This window comes from Dysidea avara, chromosome 9 (genome assembly GCF_963678975.1).
Source record: "Dysidea avara chromosome 9, odDysAvar1.4, whole genome shotgun sequence".
NCBI lineage: Eukaryota > Metazoa > Porifera > Demospongiae > Dictyoceratida > Dysideidae > Dysidea > Dysidea avara.
The window spans coordinates 19019627-19039341 of NC_089280.1; the positions used below are offsets into that span (position 1 = coordinate 19019627).

General features: G+C 38.4%; 4 protein-coding genes across 4 annotated transcripts; all 4 read right to left on the reverse strand.

The window, feature by feature from the left end:
* Positions 1-3584: 3584 nt before the first annotated feature.
* LOC136265483 (uncharacterized) lies at positions 3585-4604 on the reverse strand. Its single transcript, XM_066060362.1, has 2 exons — positions 4545-4604; positions 3585-4459 (listed from the first exon to the last, which is right to left on the reverse strand). The coding sequence occupies exons 1-2, from the start codon at positions 4602-4604 to the stop codon at positions 3821-3823; spliced, it is 699 nt and encodes a 232-aa protein (XP_065916434.1). The 3' UTR covers positions 3585-3820.
* A 4133-nt stretch (positions 4605-8737) lies between these two features.
* LOC136267553 (uncharacterized) lies at positions 8738-12100 on the reverse strand. The gene is made up of 2 exons (XM_066062716.1): positions 9425-12100; positions 8738-9316 (listed from the first exon to the last, which is right to left on the reverse strand). Exons 1-2 carry the CDS (start codon positions 12098-12100, stop codon positions 8873-8875), a joined length of 3120 nt encoding a protein of 1039 aa, XP_065918788.1. The 3' UTR covers positions 8738-8872.
* Positions 12101-12150: 50 nt separating this feature from the next.
* On the reverse strand, positions 12151-13629 carry LOC136265475 (uncharacterized). Its single transcript, XM_066060351.1, has 2 exons — positions 12302-13629; positions 12151-12222 (listed from the first exon to the last, which is right to left on the reverse strand). The coding sequence occupies exons 1-2, from the start codon at positions 13350-13352 to the stop codon at positions 12215-12217; spliced, it is 1059 nt and encodes a 352-aa protein (XP_065916423.1). The 5' UTR covers positions 13353-13629; the 3' UTR covers positions 12151-12214.
* Positions 13630-17779: 4150 nt separating this feature from the next.
* LOC136265482 (uncharacterized) lies at positions 17780-18849 on the reverse strand. The gene is made up of 2 exons (XM_066060361.1): positions 18693-18849; positions 17780-18563 (listed from the first exon to the last, which is right to left on the reverse strand). The coding sequence occupies exons 1-2, from the start codon at positions 18771-18773 to the stop codon at positions 18285-18287; spliced, it is 360 nt and encodes a 119-aa protein (XP_065916433.1). The 5' UTR covers positions 18774-18849; the 3' UTR covers positions 17780-18284.
* Positions 18850-19715: the final 866 nt, after the last annotated feature.

The following is a 19715-nucleotide window of genomic DNA, read 5'->3' on the forward strand; positions in this document are numbered from 1 at the left end:
CAATTGTTATACATCCTTAGTGAGACCTATACTAGTCTACGTTGCTACATGCAGTGTGGTCCCCACACCTTCATCACCAGAAACACTAAAATAGAAATGGTTCAACATATAGTCCCACTCATTTTGACTTTTATTTATTTATTTTTTAAGACTTTACAGCACAAGTGCTATTACATAAAGTATGTTTGAAAAGCAGGAGAAAGGAGAAAAAATCCATGGTTGGACCTGGGCAGCCTCAAACCTGCAGCCATCCAATTAATGCTCAAATGCTTACAGGAGTCTGCCAGGTGGTCAGGATGTTTTCTCTTTGTCAATGTATCCATGTATATGTATATGTATCCATAGGAACTCTAGAGAGTGACTTGTTATCTCAAAATACCCCTTGTGGAACCAAATGCATGGACATTAGTTTATTTATTAAGGCCTTACAGCACAAGTGCTGAAGGTCTGTAGGACACCTGGTCCTACAGCCTGTTTAAAGTTGTTACATAAAGTATGTATGAAAAGGTGGAGAAAGGAGAAAAAATCCATGACTGGACCTAGGCATCTTTGAACCTGCAGTCAACTTCTCTTATCACAGTATAGTGTAACTGCCATGCTTGAACATCTAAGTGACCATTACTTGAACACCGAATAACATAATGTATTACTTAGTTTTGTTGACATTTCAGTTTTGCCCTTTCATCATCTACCTGTGAACACAGCTAGCACTTCACTATTCCTTTAGCCAGAACTGATACATATTTAAAGCCTTTTTTACACTCTGCTAGCAACTTGTGGGATTCTATGACTGATTCATTATTGAACTGGGTGATATTAAAGATGATTTTGTCATTGCACCTCTTTCCTAAAGACTAATATTATGCATAATGATCTGTGCTTTTATACTCTTTCTGTGAGTTCTATATGCAATAAATTTTTTAATAACAGCAACAATATAGACTTTTGAGGGCAGCACTTTATTTTACAGCTTTGCTGTTTTTATGTTTCACTTCTTTTTCAGACTTTTTGTACCTTGTACATGCATCTTGTAATTTTGATGCATTTCCCCTGTAATAATGCATCACCCAGCCAACATTGTTGTTTATCAAGAATATAATCTTCATATTTTTATACTGTGAATTTAATACTACAATGTAACCACTAATCAAGATTACTGTAAAGAAAGGTGTAATCATAGTTATGCATACCTATCCTTTATTACCTTTTATCACTACGTATGTTACTTTTAAAGATAAATTGTTAGTACTTTTATGGCATTCCACTGTAACTTATATGTAACTTAGCCCACAAGAGCAGATTGTATAGCTATTACACTGCGTGAAAATAGAAGCTGCATGCTCTTCTTCTGCTTGTCCATAACCCACTGATGAAACAAATCACCCACCGTACCAAATTTTGATTACTTGTAGTTTTAGCTATTAATTTTGTATATTATATTGGCCACTAGTACAGGATACTGTTGGATCTTCAACATACTTGTGCAACTGACAATGCATAATAGTCATGTGCATATTATAAACTGTTGTAATTTTGTACGTTGAAAAGCATTTAAAATGTGCAGTTAATATAAACATCTTAGGCCTTTATAAGGCCTTCTGGTATACAGGCTCTGCCTTTATCAGGTACTTTAAATCATAATCATAATAAAATTAAAATAAATGCTAACACTCCAATAGAACAGTCAGACACTCTATTAGAACACTGCACTGTGTGTTTGAATTTGCCTAACAAGCTCTTCAAAATTAACCTTCACCAATGTAAGCAATGTTTAAAGAACTGCATATTCTGTTTCTACTGTATTTCCACTATTATTTTGTTATTCATCAAGTCTGTTTCTTTCACCCGATTCCTGGAATTCCATACCATTCTATTTTGATAAATTTGTAAACAATCTTGGAAAAATAAAAAAATAAATTGTATATATAACTTTTTATGCTAAATTTGCACCAGTTCCTGGTATAAATCACTTGATGAACTACTTTTTCCTGTAATCAGAATAGACACACATTTATGAACTCCTTCCATGCAGTGTAGCAATTTAAAAAACTTGCTTTGGGTCTCCATACGAGAGCAGCACATTGAGTATTGGTTTAATGAAAGAGCTCATTTACCTTTGTACATATAGCAGCATCTTATGTTCTTCCTCAAGCGTTTTATGAGTATAGCATCCACATAGTAGATAAAGGATGCTTTGAGTCAAGTTTGTGATAGTAGTGAGTTTACATAACAGCAGAAGCAAAAAAGGTTTTTTAACTCTTTGGTAGCAGGTTTTAAGTTTACTGATACGATGTACTTGTCAATGTCATCCCATAATGTCTTCCATTTTATATATATTGAAGCAATTAAGTCATTTTATAGGATTTTGATATCAGTGGGTGAGTTGATATTTTTGTGATTAATGCAGTTCTGTGATCCCTACTCAGAATCTCATATATAAAATTTCTCCTTACACTTGTCATAATATGTATTACTAAGTTACATTCTATTTACACTGCAAATTGAAGCTGCATAGTATATTATTATTATTATTAAATATTTATGATGTCACGCTTGTATTATTATTACCTCCGGTGTGACATAACATTGGATTTTGAGTTTTGTCACCCAGACTATAGTACTTGGTTATTATTATCAATGCTTTACAGTGACCAGCACTGAAGGTCTGATAGCAACATGTGCTGCAGCCTTAGGATTACCTAACCTAACAATGATTAGAGACTTAAATGACTTATAGCTAATAAGGTGCAACAGAAAAGGGGCCAAAATAAGGGGAAAAAATCCTTCCAGCCCCAGGATTTGAACTGCAGGTCACCCAATGTCTAGTCAGGGCGCACTCAGTCTTCCTCCAAGAGGGATGGATTTTCTTCCTTAAACCTATTATGTTTGTATTGTCTATACTAATTGGCCTTGCAATTGGTAATTAAATTTGTAGGCAGCTTTGACTGTAGCCATCCTGAGACTTCGGTATTTGCTGTGTAATAAGTTTTAGTACATGAACTAGTACGTACAGTTGTTGTAAAAATGTACATTTTTCATCAAAAGTGTTTATTCTTAATTTTTATGCTGGAGCAAAAATTTCACCTTCCAAACCATCATCCAATCGTTAGACTAGGTACTAACATCCGCCTATGATAACATCCTCCAGAAACTGCCCGGTATCCATGCATGCATGTGCTGACAGCACTGTGGTAAAAGAAAGATTAAAGCAAGGAGCATTTTCTAAGCTGGAGAAAACAAGTGTGTCACAACAGCTGTATAGTTCCCAGTATCATTTCAGTCTATTCAGGCTGTATGAGTCACCTGTATGTACATTATAGCCACTATCTTGAATTTTACCCTAGCATATGTTTCTAGGTGGGACATAATGAGTATAGCTACCTGTTGCTAACTGTTTAGAGGGTATGAATTATAACATATTTAACATACAGCCACATGTCTTATTTGCTGTGCAGTTGGTAGGTTGCTATTGTTATTTTTCCAATCACCACCTTAAATTTAAATAATAAATTGTGTGGGTTCTGCATGACTGCACCACGTTTCCAGGTGGAGTATGTTTTCTACTAAAGATAGCTGTCCTAACTGCTAGAATAATCAAATCATAACCACCATCACACCATGTATGCAGACACAAATCTAACTTGTAGTTACGTATAATATTACTGTATGGCACAACTCCACAAAAAATATTGTATGTATATACTTAAGTACAGAAACAAACTATAAGTTCACAGTGTGTAATAAATTTTCATTGCGGAGTGGTGAATGTCAGCAAAAGCTTGATAAAATAATGTACAGTCAAGTTAGTCCCACACAATATTTAGTTCTCATGAATTTCTACCTTGATGTAGATAAATGTATAGCGTTCACCGCTATCCTCCCTGTATACTTCTAACCAGAGGCCTTGATCAGGGTGGATGCTACGAGTATATTTAACTGGAGAAATCACTCCACTATTAGCTGCAATGAAGCATGATCCCCAACGTTGAGATGGCTTTAAAGTTAGGACTATTTCCTCTGGTAGAATAGAATACTGATGAGGAGAGCCAGAAAAACCGGCTACTGAACTAAGTGTGTCCCCCATTGTGGCTTGCATTCCATTACAAATAGCCCTGTTATCAAGCTCATCTCGCACATCAAATCCTATACCAGTTTTCCCATCAGATAGAAGAAACTTAGGATCACTGTCATAATACTCTTGAGCATTATCTCGCTTCTCATTGTCTAATCCTACTGTTACAACTACAGTGATGTCAGAATAGCTGTAGAGTATACCATTGGGTATTAGTGGTAGCTTGAAGATCCGCTTTCCAGGAGTAGTATCTCCATCAAATTTTAATGCTGTTGACGTGTACTGACTGTAATCAGTAGTAAACTCTGCATTCCCTAATATGTCATATGGAGTGTAGAGCTTGTAGAAAGGTATGATCACATTCTTTGCATCGCTGGTCCTTACCACCTAAGAAAAGGAAAGCCGTTACTATAGCATTGGACACTCATACATTTTTATTTCTGCAACTACACCTTACATACAGTATATATACCACAGAACTGGTCCCAAAAAACAGGCAAACTATAAGTACAGCGCTAGCCTCTTGCAGCATTCTTGCACTACTCAATAGATTAGCAACTGTATGCCAGCCCTTATATAGCACCATCAATTACAATTACAGTAGTGTGGCATCTGATAATTGAATAATGCACACAAACTACAAGTGGTTCTGTCAAGGTGTGTCTCAACCCATGTAGGTAGATGTACCAAATCAAATTATATAAGGCTGCAACTAATGATGCATGCTTGCCAGTCTACAGTGTAGTAATGCCATTCAATATGTGGTTGGCTACATTGTATATGCAGGTCATAGATATTGCAGTACATGTATGCATATATAGATTATTAGTCTGAAAATACGGCTCTATCAAGTGTCCATGAATGTGTCATTCTCATCATGCATGCATAATGTGTATAATAAGCACCCATGGAGTTTAGTTTCAATCCTTAATAAGGATATAGGGTTATATACAACTAAACTCCGTGTTTACAAGATGGAGTGTTTTATTACACTACAAGGATAGCTACAAGGAAAAATTAAGAATTTTAAGCTTGATAATAGGGAGCAAAGAAATAAAAGGTATAGTGAAACAAGGGAGGTCACCTAAACTTGAAGATATAGTGGACATTTAATTCCTATACCCATGATTGAATTAGGAATTAAATGTCCACTACTTTAGGAAGGTGACCTCCTTATTTCAATACTTTTTTATTTTTATGATCCTTAAAATTCTTTTTTTGTTTCTTGTACTTGTTTGTTTACTGTTTTTATAACACTAGTGAACTCACACATACTGCATCAGAAGAAAGAATGGTGCCAGACTTATCAAGTTCTTTTCATCTGAATGTGCACCCCAACTATGAAATAATGAAGTGACTATTACTGTAACACATTGTTTTCAGCCTGTTAACAAACAAAGAGTATTATGAGAAGCGCCTCTGCAATCAATCCAGTCACTACAGAAATCTCAGACAATTTCCATTACAGGTCAGTCAGTCAATCAGTTGTAGAAAATTCCACTGAATAAAATTTTTGTAGCAACCTATTGGGCTCTACCAAGGCACCATGAAGGTATAAATAATTGTGAAGCTGATTTCTGGTCAATATTTTTAGTGTGAAAATACAAACTTTAATATACAGTACTACCATATACTGTATGATGTAGGGATGTCATGACATATGTCATAGACATTATGTCACGACATACGTAACTTGCTCTAGTTAAAACATGTTTCCCTTTGGTGAATTTCCCCACAACATCAATAATTTCAAGAGTATAACTACATGTAGTTTTTGATCACAATATTCAATTTTGTACATTAAAGTAACCAAATTTGTGTACTCTTTCAATTGTTGTTATGACATAAATGGGCCACTACATACCATGTCATGATTTTATGTCACAATATGTCACGACTACTGTGGCATCCCTAGTATGATGATGGATGGAGAATTTATATGGCAACTCAAAATTTTGCATCTATAGAAACAAACAGATCAGAAGTCTAACCAACTAACTAATAATACTATTTCAGCATAGCAGACTATAGTACTTTTGGTTAAAATGGTCATGATCAGACTGAGAATGTATTTATTAATACAGTTGTTAATCCCTCAATGAGTATGTTAAGTCTGCATGTACTCGCAATGAACTGACTCACCCAATCACCAGGGCTGTATAATCTAGGTCTGTTGTTATTTATCTGTGTTAACTATCCTACTGTCAATATATTATATGCTGGTGATATATGAAAGTTGTGACTAGAACAGATTCTTTAATGCGCCATTGCACAGCTTTTCATCTGGCTAGATGCCAGCAAATCGTAATAAAGTGTACCAAAGTTTACATGTACTTATTGGGTCTTGACAATCCACCTATAGCTATGGTAGGAAACTGTGCTTACCATTTGATAGTATTGTATTGAGACAAGTTTCTACTGTATAATATCTGGGAGTGTCTGACCAGCATTTAACCTGGTAATGTCTTATGGAGAGCTTCTACATTTGTTGCAAACACAGTTAGGGTAACTATATTACTTTTGTAACTAAGTTATGTAATAGACTGCTTTTAAAGTAACTAGTAACACAGCCTTAGCAACTTGTAACTAGGAATAACTGTCTGAAAAGTACGTACGTACCTCTACGTTGCAATATTAAATAGTTACAATTAGGGCTGGGCGGCATTGGAGTTTCGCTTCACGATATATCGTGCAGAAATATATCACGATATTACTATTTATCGCGGTTATTAAAGATGACTGCTATATTAGAGTAGCTGACTGCTTTATTAGGGTATCTCGATCCTAGCTGACTGTTCTATTAGAGTATCTCGATCTTTGCAAAAAAAAATTGACTAGCTAGTACTAGGTCCTTGTTTGCAGTAGTATCACGTGATTATTTGAGGTGTATTATAACAACCTTAAGGGCTTAATAAGCTGTCACAAACACTAAAAATCGTAATAATATCGATATCGTGATATTATCGTTTCACCGAAATCTACGCGATACAGATATCGTTTCATTGCAATACCGCGGTATTACTATAATACCGAGAAACCGCCCAGCCCTAGTTACAATTATAGTTACATAGTAACTACTAATCACACTTTAAAAGCAAGAACACTCTTCAATTTGGGCTTCAGTGTTTGTACCAGACATGCTACAGCGACATTAAGTAGACACATTCTGTGTATTCAGCTTGAGTAATAGATAGACTAATAGCAATAATTGAAACCTCGATAGTAACTGAGCTGAAATGGCCATAGAATTATTTTCAAGAACTATAGGAATACAAAGGAATATCTGAGCAAAATGATCATGAAAATGTTAGCAAACAAGCCTACGAAAGTAATTAAAGTGCTAGCAATGTAAATGAAAGTGATTAGTAACTACCCCATGGCAAGATTACTTGCCTTGAACCACTGGGATGGAGATACCATATCAGAAACACATTTTTGCCACTAAAAAAGTTCAATATTCTATAAGCCACTGGAAATACCATCTTATATCCCTCTTTTCACAGTGATTCTATACACAATCAAGATACTCTAATAGAGCAGTCAGTTAAATACTCTAATAGAACAGTCGCTGTATGTAAAACTATTAAGAATCCTCCTCTGAGTATAAGAGAACGTGCATCTGCAACACTAACCCATAGGCACACTTAGCTATGTAGCCTGCCAGTCGAACTTTAAATTAAGTGGGCCTTTTTATTTCATTCTTATAATATGACAATTTACTTAAGTTCATAGCTGAACTCATGTCTGTCACTGATCCCTGCATGCAGTTCTTGTAGACCACTCAGAAAGTATGATTTATTACTATGAGTTAGATATTACATCAAAAAATTCAGTCCTAAGACATGGAAAATACCTATAGCAGCTGTGGAGGCATCTCCCTGCTTTATGTAGCTACCTATACTACCCTGGTCATGGTGCATCCCTTTGTCAAGCTCTGGATCTTCTCCTGGTTCACTTACATTTTACCTTAGCTGAGCATTTCAGATTCCATACTGCTGTTCAATTTTACCAAAGACATTACCATCTTATTTACATAACTGCATACTTTGTCTGTGATAGGCCATGCTGGGCACAATTCTCATCATTTATAAGTATATTTGCTGAACGTTAGAGAAGCCTGCTCATAAAACAACAAATGATCATAAATAAATAGTGACCCCTAATGATCCGTGATTAAGAATAGGATACTACAAGCACCTGATGAGACAAACATTGACTTGTATAAATTTTCCTTTTTTCCCTCTGTGATTAAACTTTGGAACCTCCCTACATAGTTAATTCCCCTAATTTTTGTAATAACATATGTAATTATATCTGTGTGTTATGTGATTTCTACACAGTAAAAACAAATAATAATAATACTGGCTGAGAAGTTGGAAGATGAAAAAAGTGTATTGTTCCGCTATAGACTACCATCAATTCATTTTGTTTCTCTTTTTTTGGTAACACACCATTTTAATATCCCGAACAAGATCCAAGATCCCATTTAACATTCTATCCTTATCTACTCGGGATGCTTTTCGTCATGCTGTTAAGAATTTTTTTTGGTGCCATGTAATATTTTGTGTGTACTCTGTTTTCATGTGTGTAACAGCACGCCAGCCGCCAGAGGAATCAGGGCAAGAAGAATCCAAGGAAGAATCGCAGCTTAACAGTTCACTTTATTGAGGGCTAATTTGGAAGGCAACAATATACATTTAAATGCCCTATTTATACAACAAAACATGTAGTGACCTCAATGACGTGTCATGTAGTGATACAAATAACAAAATAAAAAATCAGGTGATAACAGTCAGTCAGTCAAGTGAGTGTCACTCCATTCAGCTTCTCTATCACACTCCTCCCTCCTTCTTCAGTATCACACAGCTCTGTTGAGACATCTTCCCAGTATGGTAATCTGGAGAGAGCATCTGCGTTAGCATTATCAGTACCCTTCCTATGTTGCACTTGGAAGATATACGGCTGTAATGCCAGACTCCACCTCATCAGTCTACTATTGTGATTCTTGAATTTTGTGAGCCACTGTAAGGCTCTATGATCTGTCTGAATCACAAACTCTCTGCCCAGCAAGTAAACTTCAAAAGCTTCGATACCCAATTTAACAGCCAAACACTCCTTCTCAACTGTCGAGAACCGCTGCTCTCTAGGTAGAAGCTTCTTGCTAAAGAAGGATACTGGGTGATCATGTCCCTGATCATCCTGCTGGCTCAGGACAGCTCCAACCCCTACTTCGGAGGCATCTGTCTGCAAAATAAAAGATTTAGTGAAGTCTGCATTTTTCAAAACAGCAGATGACAACATTATTTCCTTTAGCTTACTAAAGGCCTTGCTACCTTCATCATCTAAACTCACATGTTCCGGAACTGACTTTCTGGTGAGGTTGGTGAGAGGTGTAGCAATAGTGGCATAGTGAGGAATAAAACGTCTATAGTAGCCAGTTAATCCAAGGAAGGATCGCACTTGCTTCTTGGTTGTCAGAAGCGGAAACTGGGCTATTGCTTGAAGCTTGCCCCTCTCTGGCTTCACCACTCCATTCCCCACCACATGCCCTAAATACTTACACTCTGTCATAGCCAACTGGCACTTAGAAGGTTTAGCTGTCAAACCCAATGACTGAAGACGCTTCAACACTGCCTGGAGGTGTTCCAGGTGATCTTCCCAAGAACTGCTAAACACAATGAGGTCGTCGAGGTAGGCACTGGCAAACTTGTTCATTCCTCTAATAACATGATCCATCATGCGTTGGAATGTAGCCGGTGCCCCACACAGACCGAATGGCATCATACGGAACTGATATAACCCCTGGGGTGTGATAAAAGCAGTCTTGGGACGATCCTCTACAGCAACTGGCACCTGCCAATATCCCTTCGCCAGATCTAGAGTGGATATGTATCTAGCCTGACCCACCTGGTCCAGGATATCATCCCCCCGTGGCATCGGGTAAGCATCAACCCGTGTCACAGCATTAAGTCTTCTGTAATCCACGCACAGCCGGATGGTGTTGTCCTTCTTCTTAACAACCACAACTGGTGAGGCCCATTCACTGCTGCAGGGCTCAATAATGCCCTCAGCCAGCATCGTCTCTACTTCCTTTTCTACAGCTTCTCTATACACATGTGGCAACCGGTATGGCTGCTGACGGACTGGAGTATCTCCTCTAATGTGAATGTGGTGTTGACAGACTGAAGTCCGTCCACATTTACCACTCATCACCGTCTTAAACTTCGCCAGCAAGTCATACAACTGCCTCAACTGTTGCTTAGACAGCTGGTCACTTACAATAGGAGCATCACTACCCTCACACTTCCATGTGGGCATGAACTCCTCTTCCATGTCCATTTGTTCAATTGACCAAAAACTTGTAGCTACTGGTGGATACCACTTCTTCAGCATATTTACATGAAATACATTCTTCCTCTTCCTCTTATTTGGCATCAACACCTCATAATTCACCTTACCTACCCTGCGTAGTATGCGATATGGCCCTTGCCACTGAGCTAACAACTTATTACTACTAGTAGGTAACAACACAAGTACCTCCTCATCTGGCTGTAGCTCTCTCTGCCTAGCTGTCTGATCATACCACTTCTTCTGCTGTCCCTGTGCTGCTCTAACATTCTCTTCCACCAGCTCAGTCATCTCCTCCAACCGTTCACGTACTAAGAGAATATGTGACACAACACTCTCATCACTCTTCTTGTCGGCTTCCCACACTTCTTTAAGCACATCGAGTGGACCTCTAACTTCTCTTCCATATAGAAGCTCAAATGGGGAGAATCCTGTTGTGTCCTGGGGAACCTCACGATAAGCGAACAAAATGTAAGGAAGCAGCCTGTCCCAGTCTCGTCCCTCCTTATTAACAAGCTTCCTCAAGAGCGACTTCAGGGTCTTATTGAACCTCTCTACCAATCCATCAGTCTGCGGATGGTAAGGAGATGTACGGATCTGGTGTATCCGCAAGAGGTTGTACAACTCCTTAAGAAGTTGCGACATGAAGTTAGTGCCTTGATCCGACAGAATCTCTCTTGGAATGCCCACACAAGCAAATAACTGGATCAGGTGCTCTGCCACTGTACCTGCATCAATGGAACGAAGAGGCATGGCCTCTGGATACCTAGTAGCATAGTCGCACACTACCAATATATACTGGTTACCTCTTCTACCGCGGGGCAGAGGACCAACAATGTCCAAAGCTATACGCTCAAAAGGCTCCTTCATTATTGGTAGAGGTATTAGAGGTACTCTCCGATGGCTTCCCTTTGCAGTACGGTGACATTCAGGGCATCGGCGACGGTAGTCTGCCACATCATGGAATAGAGCTGGCCAAAAGAACCGTCTACTGATTCTCTTAACAGTCTTGTCTCTACCAAGGTGACCTGCTAGTGGGATAGTGTGAGCCAACTTACACACTATCTGGTGGAACTGCTCTGGTAAAACCAGTTGTTCTACAGCTTCCCCTGATTTTTTCTTCGGGGTCCACACATGATACAGCAGACCATCTTGCTCAACAAACTGCTTAGGGCTTCTCCCCCTCATATCCCGAATGCCCGGAACCTCATCCTGCAGCTTACGCAGCTCCTGTTTAGACTGATTCACATTGGGGATATCTTCTTGAAGCCTCTTAAGACATGCCCATTCATACCGGTCCTTCCTCTTGTCTGATCGTGACTTCTTTGATCTTACAGCCCTATCATCAACAAACATGTCATCACCAAAATCAAACTCACCTGACAACACAAACTGCTCGTTGCTATCCGCACTAGGAGAAACACTCATTTGCTCCTCCGGTTGTCCCGTGGCTACCTCAGGTTCCTGTACAGGCTCTACACTACTGGAAGAATCAGTTGATTCCCCTTGCTCTAACTGGGCTGCCTGTGCTAGGGCCTGACGCCTAGTAACCACCATGAGGGCCTGTCCACCATCATTGGCTCTCAACAAATTCAACAGCTCAGGAACATCTGTCCCCAACAACACGGACTGTGGTAAAGTCTCGTGATACCGCAGCCTCCACTGACACAGCCTGTCCATGCACTTCCAACTCCACATTGGCAAGAGGATACACCACAGTATCCCCGTGAGCACACTGGACTGTAACAGCCTCACCCTGTCTCAGCTTCTCGTCACTGACAAGGTCACTATGGACTAAGGTCCTAGAACAACCAGTATCTAATACAATATCAGATACCAACTGACCTTCCACCATACCCTCACACCTACTCAAAAACTTACTCTTAGAGGATTTGTAAGGACTCCTTGCCCCACAATAAAATGAGCCACTTGGGCATTGCCTTGACGTATGCCCCCTACCTCCACAATTGTAACATACTAAGGGCTTGTCCTCCCGTTTCTTCCTCTCTCCCTTTACAGCAGTCTCTCCCTTCGTAGCATCCTCCCCTTTTGAGGACACTCCTGTTGCCACTTTCGTAGGGCAGTCTCTCGCCAGATGACCAGGTTGCTTACAGGTAAAACATGTCCTTTGGCTGCTTTTCTTTGGCTCCATACCAGGAACCCAAAGATCCCGCTTCCTGGCTTGTCTGTAGTCCTCAGCCAGTCGACCAGCTTCCTCACTAGTCCGCGGTTTCCTCTCCTTGACCCATACTTTAATCTCCTCAGGCAGGACCTCCACAAATTGCTCCTTCACCAACTCATCGACCACTGCCTGGCGATCTGCACGTCCCTTCAGCCACTTTTCTGCCAGATCCTGGATACGGATAACAAGCTCCACAGGAGTTTCATTCTCCTTTGGCCTCACATCACGGAATCGTCGTCGGTAGGTCTCTTCATTGATGTCGTAACGACGAAAAATGGCTGCTTTCACTCTGTCATAGTCCTTTGCGTCGTGGTCGCTCATTGCAGCATAAGCCAATCGTGCCTTCCCAGTAAGTTGAGGGGCTAGAATTGCTGCCCGCTTGTCTCTGTCCACGCCATGGGCTTCCACAGCTCTCTCGAAGGTGGTGAGAAAAGCTTCGATGTTATCATTCTCAGCCAGTTTCGTAAGCTTTAGCGACTCTGGTACCACCTCTACACGACGCGGCCTTCCCTCGGTTAGCCCTCGAACTAATTCTTCATAGTGCCTCCTGCTGGTTTCCCGTTCAAGGCGTCTCTCTTCGTCATATTGGCAACGTTCCTCTAGTCGTGCCTTCTCGAAGAGTTCGTCTCGTTCTTCTCTACGGTTCTCCTCTTGTCTGCGGGATTCCTCCATCCAGGCCTTCAGTAGCTCTGCTACTTCTGACATTGCTGGTTCTGTCTCAGGTTGGTAGCTCCTCCCCGAGCGCAGCATACGCGAGCTAGCTAGCAAGCTTAGTAGCTGTAGAACGAATCGACCACTCCTGTCACCAGGTGTAACAGCACGCCAGCCGCCAGAGGAATCAGGGCAAGAAGAATCCGAGGAAGAATCGCAGCTTAACAGTTCACTTTATTGAGGGCTAATTTGGAAGGCAACAATATACATTTAAATGCCCTATTTATACAACAAAACATGTAGTGACCTCAATGACGTGTCATGTAGTGATACAAATAACAAAATAAAAAATCAGGTGATAACAGTCAGTCAGTCAAGTGAGCGTCACTCCATTCAGCTTCTCTATCACAATGTGATTTTTTGTAAATAGCTTTATTTTTCTGTGTATTGTTTGAGTGTTTTTGTATGTAGTAGGTAGTTTTGTGTGTGTATATAATTATGTAAAGTTTGTGGGGAAGCACCTTTGTGCAGGCATCGCCTTTTGGTGCCACCCCTTCCTCTTTGGATAAAATAGATAATAAATAAATAAAATAGCTACAATCTCTCACTACGTGTGGTAAGCATGCAATCCATTCACACTCATTAAACCATGTTCAGTTAAAAGATCAATGCCTAAGCATTGTACTCTTTCTAAAATTGATAAGCTATATAGTTAAGACTCAAGACACCATTGTATTTCTGCCGTGCATTGCAGAAGTTCCAAGAAACACTCAGAAAGTGATGGCATGATATGATACTGAGTAGTGAGGATCAGTAGACAAAAACTAATGTGTATAGTAGTGTTGTTTTAGTTAACTAAAACTAAAAGTGGTTTTAGTTAGGGCTTTTACTTTTAGTTATCTGAAACTAAAACTTAAGTTTTTCTAATTTGTCAAAAGACTAAAACTAAAAGTGCCTCAATTTTTACATGGAAACTTGTACTAAAACTAAAAATATCATTTAATATTTTGCAAAAAACTGAAACTAAAACTAAAAGTACTTGCCAAGTATACAAATAATTAAAATTAAAACTAAAAGTACTTACCACCTACAATTGTAAAAGTTGTTGATTGTTTAAAACTAAAACTAAAAGTACCTTGCTATATTGTAGTAACACATGTAGCTAAGTATTCACTATACACATCCTATCTGCCAGTGTATATAAAAGTAACTAAAAGTGTTTTGCTATAAAGATATTTAATAATCATCACAAGGGTTTAATGCTAAAAAGTTGGAATTGTAACATTGTCTCATTTCAGGTTCGCCTCATGTAGTTTACAGGAAATTTCCCATTATCACGATAATGCGATAATGAAACTTTTCTCGATAATAATGATAATCAATTATTCACGATTATCACACAGCACTACTTAATACAATCACACAAACACTGTTTGCCATGTGGCACTTGTCCACCACTGTCTAGTGATGGTGGTCGTTTTGGTAACTTGTGCAGGGTTCCACAGTTCTCCTATATTTGACACCACAGGAATTTCTAACGTCATCCTACCAATCCTAACGAAACCCTGCATGCACTATCATGCCTCAAGCTAACCTTTGAGTTGGAGGCAACTCATGGAATTCTACCCCTTGAGTCTCGCATGTGGGTGCATATCCTCCCCCAGCCTGACATGTATCTTATTTATTATTGATCAATTTTTGTTTGTTTCATTATTATTCATACACTGCTTATATTATTCACAATATATACACATATTTTGGGTGTAGTCTCCTAGATCTAGGGGTGGGCTTTGGGAGAGACAAACTTTTTCCTACTTTCCGTGTGGCTATCTGTGCACTCTTTTCTGACACATACTTTTTGAGAGTTATCCTGATTATAATGTTCATTGTTTCCTTCCTACTTTGCATTGTGGAACCCATTTACCCTATTGCATCTACCTGGTCATCAACTACAAGCTGTCAGTAAGTAACATACCGCATACCTCTAACATTAACATTGTTTAATTAAACTCCATTAAATACATCAGTGCAACTAGCATACGTATTTGCATCTAAATCCAAAAGCCATGTGGTTATATGTGATATTTTTGGCCAGAAAATACCTAATGATCATATTTAGTACTATGGTATTGTTTTGAATGGCACGTACAGTATACCGTATGGATAACTGAAACTATAAAACCCTTGAAATCTAAGATCTAAAACTATAACTAAAATGTATTGAAGATGGCAACTAAAACTTTAACTGAAACTATAAAAATCTAGCATCTAAAACTGTAACTATAACTAAAATGTATTGAAGATGGTAACTAAAACTGAAACTTTAACTAAAACTATAAATTTCTAACATCTTAAACTATAACTAAAATATATTAATGATGGTAACTAAAGCTAAAAACTTTAACTAAAACTCTTTTCTATCTACAGCTATAACTAAAACTAAAAGTCAAATGCCTTACTAAAACAACACTAGTATATAGTGGTTTTAAACATCAAGTTTTAAGCATTATACAATTAAAACCTTGCCAGCGTCTGGGGGTTGTGCCCCCAAACCCTAGCATCTGAGTCCTACTACCACTAGAAACCCCCCGTTAGAAATCCTAGACCCGCCAATGGCTTGTAAACCTTCACCATAATGTAGTCAAAAACATATTCTTCGTTTGCATACTTTCTGTACACAGGTCTCTACTCAATAAGATAGTTCTGTACAACTAACTAGAGTGATCAGTGCACTATGGGATGCCATTTGTGCCAAAATTAGGCATAAAAGTTTGTTCTATAATATCTATGATTTACGCTAATTTACTACAATATACTAAATCTATAGAATGATTTACTGTAGATATGAGCCATAACCAGCTTATCACAACTGACACAGAACCAGTGGATATATACTTATGATGCCAGCCATCAATTTTACATAACACATCTTCTGACAATGCAACTTTACATAACACATCTTCCGACAATGCAACTCACTGCATGCAGTGCAAAACCATGACATGCAATGTTCACATTGTATCATGTACCAAGATGCTTCACTACATAATCACAATTGTGTTGATCAGAATCTTCTAGTTTGACTCATACATGGTAATGCATGGAGCAAGTGCTAAGAGTATACTGTAACAATGTCTTAACACACTGTTTCTAGTCAAGTACAGCAGGTGTAGATGCTTTAAGCTATTAAAATGAAACTTCATGCTTCCCACAAGTCAAAGGTATATAACACTGGCAAACATAAATACTAAATCCTTTGTAAGGCTGCTCTCCAGGCCAGTAGTGACAGCAACAAAGATAATTATAAGACCCATCACATAGTGAATTGCACAACAACCCTTACCACATTATATTATCCAATTCATTGATGCACTTTTATTGCACTCACTGACAAACATAGCTATAAATATAAATGAATAAGATAATACAGAAAGCTCAAGATTACTTGCCTCACACTAAGGCATTCGGCAAGTACCTGCATTAAATTAAAATTTTCACACGGTTAAAAGTTATTCACTGCAACTCAAAAACTACAATATAGTATACCTATTTCTACGTGTATGGGTAGTACTCTAGATGCCAAATCAGGGTAATGGAGTATCACTTCTCTCCTTACCTATCACCCAGATGGGAACAGCAGATTGCTTTACCTTTCATAAAATTTATGCATGCTGTTGTTCTGGTTCACCAGGTCAAATGTGTTATTCTTGTGTCAGTGTGTCCTGTGATATACACCACCATTCCAAGCAGTTTGTTTGATTTAAAATATTGTGTAGGCGTGCATTCAAGCCATTCATGTTTGGGAGTAAGATTGAGAATTTTAGCCATAATATAATATGTAGTCATCTGCATGTGTGACATCATTTCTGTTAAATATGGGTTCTCATGTGTCAGTGTGCATCCTATGGTATATACCCACCATTATGTAATCAACAAGCATGCAGTTTATAAACATTGTGTAGGCATGTATCCATGCATGTTTGTGTCAATTGTGTGGGAGTAAGATTCCTTATCTTATAAGTATCGATCACTGCACTGTAGTCAATAGTTTTATTATTGAAACACTCATCAAGTACATTGTTTATTGTAACAAATGCACCATTCTAGCTTATCATGCATGGCAGTCTGGTTAGACTATTGTCAGCATTAGTGAATATGTCAGTGACTATGATATGTAGTATACATGCTATGATAAATAATAATCTGTTTTATATATAAATACAAAGCTGTGATTTAATGTTATTGCCTAGTGCTATGCAGTTCATGATCAGTGGGCAGAGAGGTGCAGTCTCTACAGAAAAGTTTTTGATCATGTGAGATGTAAGAATTCACCATTTCCCAAAACTCAAATGGCAGTTATTTTTAGCACAATAAGCAGCATCATGCAAACATGTAACCCTCAATTATTATGGGCTCTATCTTTGTACTTGATCTATCCAAAACTTTATCAGACCGCAAACCATGCATCTAGTTTGGATAACCTGAATGTCCCAAACAGTGCGGGCTAAATACAGGAGTTTCACTAATGCAATTGAATGTATGCTGAATTAGTTGATAAACAGTGTACAGTAGATATATGTATATGCAATACACAAAATGTAAGTACACATATTTTCATCAATGATCAAAGATTCAAAATGTCCTAGAATCTAACACAATTATATGTTCCAGTCACTATGTATTAGGACATTACTAATTCAGTTCAATGTCAACCTTGATATACTTGATGCGATATCTTTCACCAGGATCAGCACGGTACATCTCAAGATACAATCCCTGACTGAGGTCCAGCTTACGTTGATAATTAGCAATGTTAGTATATCCCTCATCATGCTCTGTGTGGCAGGAACCCCACCTCTCCTTTGGCCTGATTTGTAACCTGACCTCACTAGAATACTTCCGTGAAGCTACTAAAGAACCTGCACCAGATTTCAGATTTGTAAATAGTTTGTTATTTATGTCAGCTTCATTCCCAAAACATGGAGAAAGTGCAGGGTAGTTTCCTTTGTCATGCATCTGAAAGCCTATAAATTATTTTCCATCACTTATTCCAAACCGTGGATCATGGTCTCCTTGAGCCACTCCAGTATCCATTGCAACAGTGATGGTTACAGTAATACTGTCAGTAGTGGATAGGATGCCAGGAGCCACCAGTTGGAGCTGTAGGGTCTGCTGATGAGCTACAGTACCAGCAGGAATCTCATAATACTGAGGGTAGAGTGTAAATGGTCCAGTGATAGTGAAGTAAGAGTGTATCCAATCAGGTGTCATCAGTTGATGGTAGGGCAAAATGGTCTCTACAACCTGAATCTATTTTAATAAAGATAATAAACTAGTTAATGTGCATATATATACACACACATTTATACCAATGCGTACAGTATAATTATAGTACTCAGCTTAACAAGCCACAGGATTGAGGATTCATAATGTACTTACCTGCTTGTCAGCATTCACTGCAGGAGAAAAGCAGATTGCTCCAATAAGCATAAGAAAAGCAAATGAGACTGGAACTGACATACTGGCAGTTCAGAGGAAACACTATTAACTAACCAAACTGGCAGTACACTTTGCAGTATGAAGTTGGTGTACAAGAAACTTCTCCTTTTATAGTGACTGCTACCAGATACAGCAGATGTTGTTGACGAATGACGATGCTATTATGTCATGCTACACTTTGCTGATGCAGCTAGTTAGCTACATGATCCAAAATTAATTATTGTATTGAATTAAAATTTCCCCATTGAGTTATGTCACACGATTTATCATACAATTATAAAAATTGTACATAACTGTCTATAGTACTACTACATCAAAGGAATTCAATACACAAGGTGCTGCTTGTGACTATACATGATATTATCTAGGATATATTGATTTACATTGATTTAATGTTGACCACTTGACTATATATAACCTTCAACACATACCTTTGCCTCTTGGATGCTGGCCGATGGTACACATTGTCCACCGCTAATTGTGGTGCATCTGCGCAATTGCAAGTATTCTTATTAAAGCACACTATTCCTATTATTGTCCACCGCGATCAAATGCCTGATGCTGCTATCGTGTTCAACATTAAACTTAGTTTAAACTCCATCATGCCTATACAGCTTTGTATCAGTAGCTATACCACCATGGCAGGAACCACAGTATGACGTATATTGTAGTTACACAATAGGACCCATCTCACAGTAGTGCAATACAGTAGCACACGCATACTGTACAATTGCAAACTGCTATACAAGACAATGTGTGTAGTCTTCAGAACAGCGGTGAAAACATTGTTTATATATATACACTAGTGGAAAATGTTGTCATCATTCAGATTGTTCTACACAACACAGATAATGTATAGCTATACCGATATGTATCATCATTTGAATTTTTGTAATGTGTATGCATACACAACACAACACATATAGAGTATAGGAAGGTGGATGCAAACATGATAAAGTGGAA

Coding starts and splice junctions, on each gene's coding strand:
- LOC136265483 (XM_066060362.1), bottom strand. CDS start 4,604: ATGCTGCAAGAGGCTAGCGCTGTACTTATAGTTTGCCTGTTTTTTGGG. Junction 4,460..4,544: donor TTTTTGGGACCAGTTCTGTG/GTATATATACTG, acceptor TCCTTTTCTTAG/GTGGTAAGGACCAGCGATGC.
- LOC136267553 (XM_066062716.1), bottom strand. CDS start 12,100: ATGGACAGGCTGTGTCAGTGGAGGCTGCGGTATCACGAGACTTTACCA. Junction 9,317..9,424: donor GAAAGTCAGTTCCGGAACAT/GTGAGTTTAGAT, acceptor TTTATTTTGCAG/ACAGATGCCTCCGAAGTAGG.
- LOC136265475 (XM_066060351.1), bottom strand. CDS start 13,352: ATGCTGCGCTCGGGGAGGAGCTACCAACCTGAGACAGAACCAGCAATG.
- LOC136265482 (XM_066060361.1), bottom strand. CDS start 18,773: ATGTCAGTTCCAGTCTCATTTGCTTTTCTTATGCTTATTGGAGCAATC. Junction 18,564..18,692: donor CAGTGAATGCTGACAAGCAG/GTAAGTACATTA, acceptor TTATTAAAATAG/ATTCAGGTTGTAGAGACCAT.